Source organism: Gavialis gangeticus, unplaced genomic scaffold (assembly GCF_001723915.1).
Source record: "Gavialis gangeticus isolate Ggan-Ray unplaced genomic scaffold, GavGan_comp1, whole genome shotgun sequence".
NCBI lineage: Eukaryota > Metazoa > Chordata > Crocodylia > Gavialidae > Gavialis > Gavialis gangeticus.
This window is the reverse complement of record NW_017728993.1, coordinates 16989456-16993932: the sequence shown is the minus strand read 5'-3', so window position 1 is coordinate 16993932 and position 4477 is coordinate 16989456. Positions and strand designations below refer to the sequence as shown.

Genomic DNA, 4477 nt, shown 5'->3' with positions numbered 1-4477 from the left:
TCACTTTCCTCTGCCCCCCCCCCCCCTTTTTTTTTTAAGTCACCAAACTTGGACTCTGTCTCCCATCCAAGTACCAACCAGGCCCAACCCTGCTTAAATTCCAAATGAGATGGGATGCATACAGAGTTGTGTGACTAGACAATCAGTGCTTGTAATTTAGTACAAGTGAGACTATTCAAGGCCAGAGCCCTCCAACTAAAGCTGATTTGCTGCCAGGTCTCTAGAGACAGACAGACAGCAGGTCTGAGTTGCAGCTGACAGCAAGACACAAGTAAGTTCTGCAAGAGTGATCTTAGACCTTTTAGGATATTCCTGATCACCACCACCATCTGGCACTCTAAGATAAGAGGACTAAAAACTAGAGAAGAAAAACGTGAAACAGTGGTGTTTGTGCAGCCACAAGTACTTAATAAACTGAATTATGGACAACGGTAATAGGGAAGAGATGAACTTATCCAGTCTGGTGAATTCCAAGTGCATGTCAATTTGGAGGTACATAAACTTGTGGCAAAATTAGCAATGGGATGTTCACTATGATTTCACACACAGAATTACTGCTTTGAAAACAAGTGGTCTACGGTGAGAAAAGTACCTGCCCTTTTTCCTTAGATACACAAGGCTCAACCTATTACCTTTTATATTCAACATATATTTAAGGCAGATTGAAGAGATTATAAGAAACAAGTTCATACAAATCTCAAAGACTGAAACCAATGTTATATTTCTTTATGTTGCAGACAGCACTGGTCCCTTGTTGCTTCACGATTTGAGGAACCTGTATTAAAAAATAATGTCTTGAATCTGTTAAAATCAGAGGCGGTACTCGTACCAAGGTTACAGCTTTTGAAGGAACCAACAAAAATCACAACCTTGGCTTCCAGTAAAAGTATCTCATCAAGATGGTACAACACAGAGGTCATAATGGCTTTTTCAATCCTTGTGGAGGGCAGTACAGCAGTAGTAACCAAGAAAACCGTTTTTAATTTCTCTGGACCAGGAGATCAGACCTTTCGCTCAAGTGAGGAACTAGTAACAGTGATCTGCATCTCTGTCGCTTCAAAACTGGATTACAACACCATATCCTGGAATGACCCAGAAGACAGCCCACAAATTACAAATGACTGAACAAGCACAAATCTTAACCCTACGTGGAACAAGCCAAGAAGAGCACATCATTGCAAAACTGTCGCACACTGGCTGCCATTTCAGTTTTGAAAGTTCCTGATCCTAATTCTAATTCTTATCTATAAAGATTTCATTGGATTAAGAGATGTGTATCTCAAAGATTGGTCCTTGTCTCTCCGCAGGTCACTATGGTACGTATATTCAAGAGGGACGTTAGGAACAACAGAACACATATATGACTTTTCCCATTGTTCTCAAGAATGCCCTCAATTCTCAACCTGCCAGCACTGGAGATTAGGACAAGTCTTGCAGGTGCCAGATTGTAGTATAAACCTGTTCAGCAGGTGATCTATCTAACAGCTCTCACAGCATTCTTGCAAGCAAGCTAAGCAAGTAGAGGTTGGATGAATGGACTGTGAGACGGACATAAAACTGGCTAGATTGTCAGGCTCAAAGGGTAATGTAACAGCCCCACGCCTGACTCACCTACCTGCAGTGACACAGACAGCCGAATTGCCCATGTACGAGCCAACACCGCACCAACCAGAAGTGTGCTCCTGATTGGCCTGCAGCCCCAGGGCAATGGGCCAAAAACGTGCTGGAGGCAGGGGCTAAGGGGAACGGCAGCCAGCACAGTGGAAGCAGGTCTGGCTGTTCTTGCCACTACTCGAGTACCTGGGAAAGGATAGATGGTACCCAGAGACAACCCACAAGGGGATAACTGGGGGAAGAGTTCCTAGAAGCAGCATCCAAACTTTGGGGGCCCACTGGGGACCCCCACGTACCCAAAACTCATCAGTAGTCAGCTGGGAGGGAGCATGGGCCTCCTGAGGGCACAATAGCAGTCATCCTGAGGGGTCCAGCTCCAGTACAGGAAGGGTCTGCCTGGAGAGAGCACATTGCCAAGAGACTCAAAGGGCCCAACAGCAAGACAAGAGGGGCACATAAGGCCCAAAGTAACTTGCACCCCAGGAAGGGGGAGAGGCTCGGTACAGCAAGGCACCAGTGCCCTACCTAGCCATCAGGCCAAGCCATTTTGAGTTCACCTGATCTGTTTAGTTGCCCTTCTTTTTATGTTCCTGCATCAACATGAGCACAGGACATGCCCATAAGGATCCAAAGCTCAGCGTACCCCATGGGGCTGCCCAAGTGACAAACACCTATGATGTACCAACAAGAGTGGCAATAACACATGACTGGAAAGGGGTGGGGGACACAGGAGAAGGATCCCCACAGAAGATGCGCTGCGGTCACACCTGGCCCACAGAGAACCACCGTATCACCTTCACGTGAGTTCATCTTTGGAACATCAAGTCAAGGCAGGCTAGTGGGTCAGACGGGACACGGCCCAGGGGCAGGTATTAATCAATGGTTCAATGTCTAGTTGGCAGCTGGTACCAAATGGGAGTCCCTAGGGTTCGGTTTGGGGCCAATCTTGTTCAATATCTTCATCAATGACCTGGAAAATGGGATGGGGTGCACCTTCAGCAAGTTTGTAGACAACACAAAGTTGGGGGAAGCAGTAGATATGCTGGACGGTAGGGCTAAGGTTCAGAGAGACCTCGACAAATTGAAGGATTCAACCAAAAGAAATCTCATGATATTCAATAAGAACAAGCGCAAAGTCTTGCATTTAGGATGGAGCAATGCCATGTGCTACTGGCTGGAGACTGACTGGCTAAGAAGCAGCTCTGTAGAAAAGGACCGGGGGTTTAGTAAGCTGAAGATGAGCCAACAGTGCATCCTTGTTGCGATGACATATTGGGTTGCATTAGTAGAAGGTTGCCAGCAGATCGAGGGAAGTGATTATTCCCATCTATTTGGCATGGGTGAGGGCACATCTGGAGTACTGTGTCCAGTTTTGAGCCCCTCCGACTACAGAAAAGATGTGGACAAGTTGGAGTGAGTCCAGTGGAGGGCAACAAAAATGGTTAGGAGGCTGAGGTACATGACTTGTGAGCAAAGACAGCTGGGGTTCTTTAGTCTGGAGAAGACTGAGGGGGGATTTAACAGCAGCCTTCAGCTACCTGAAGGGGGGTTCAAAAGAGGATGGAGCTGGACTGTTCTCAGTGGTGGCAGATGACAGGACAAGGAGCAATGGGCTCGAGTTGCAGCAAGGGAAGTTTAGGTTAGATGTTAAGAAAAAAATCTCATGAGGATGGTAGTAAAGCACTGGAACGGGTTACCTAGAAAGGTTGTGAAGTCTCCATCCTTGGAGGTTTTTAAGATCCAGGTAGACAAAGCCTTGGGTGGGATGATCTAGTTGGGGATGGCGCTGCTTTGAGCGGGGGTTGGACTAGATGACTTCCTGAGGTCCCTCCTAACCCTCATTGTCTAGGATTCTAACAGATCTCCTTCAGAATAACCTCAGCAGCCTACGCCTGGAGAAAAACATCTTATTCCATTGATTCATAAAAGTGTGATTTAAAAGGGTAACAAAGGGAGAACAGATTTCTTCTCCAAAAGGATTAGTCAAGAGTTTTAAAGAATTTACGTAATGGCATACTGGAAAAGCCTCTGAAAGAAATGCCATGTTTATGTACAACACGTTCTTGTGGGCCAGACTGGCAGATTGATGTGGCAACACCTCCCACAGAAACTCTGGATTTCTACGTCTAGAAAATAACTTCATTAAATGCATTAGTCCCAAGTATCCCTGCAGAGAAACTGGGCATTACTGGATCCCCCGGATAAGCTGGTGTGCCCACAATTCATACTTACAAGTCTGACCAAACTGTTATACTACGTATAAAGTCTCAACAATACAAACAGGAAAGAGAATTGCTTGCTTTTAAGCAATGTGTTAACAAATGATTTCAAATAGATTTAGTTATAAAATACCCAACCAACACTAAACTAATAGATAGTTCTCTTTCAGTCTTGATTTATCAGATTCCCAGATTTGCATCAAAAAGTGGTTCACTGTCAGAAAAGAACAACACACATGTATTGTAAACTCTTAACTAGTTAACTTACCATGATATTTTTCTTATGGCGTTTTTCTTTAATATGCTTATGAGCTCCTTGGATATTTTCAATATGAACTAAGCAAAGCTTGCACAGATACTGGCAATTGGTGTATTCTGGGGAGCGCTGAGGGAAAAAAAAAAGGAGATGAGATTAACTTTTTTTTAATCTCAATGTTATCTTTTTCAATACCGTTCACAGCCGGCAACTATTGTAACTGTTAAATACCTGTATCACCATTCTGTCTCCACGCTAACAAGTTTATATTTGATAAATCCACAGTTTTTTGTAGGTTAGAGATTAATGCACAGGGAATATTCATTTTAAACTCTTCTGCAATCTCAATATGCTTTTTAACCCCCCCCCCCCCCAAAAAAAAAAAAAA

At 44.4% G+C, this 4477-nt stretch overlaps 1 protein-coding gene across 9 annotated transcripts in view; it reads right to left on the bottom strand.

The window, feature by feature from the left end:
• ZCCHC11 (zinc finger CCHC-type containing 11) overlaps positions 1–4477 on the bottom strand; it is a 93655-nt gene that overhangs the window by 63416 nt on the left and 25762 nt on the right. For all 9 annotated transcript variants that reach the window (XM_019501295.1, XM_019501301.1, XM_019501300.1 and 6 more), the window contains one exon: positions 4102–4218. In XM_019501295.1, coding sequence (XP_019356840.1) covers positions 4102–4218 — 117 coding nt within the window. The remainder of the gene's footprint in view (positions 1–4101; positions 4219–4477) is intronic.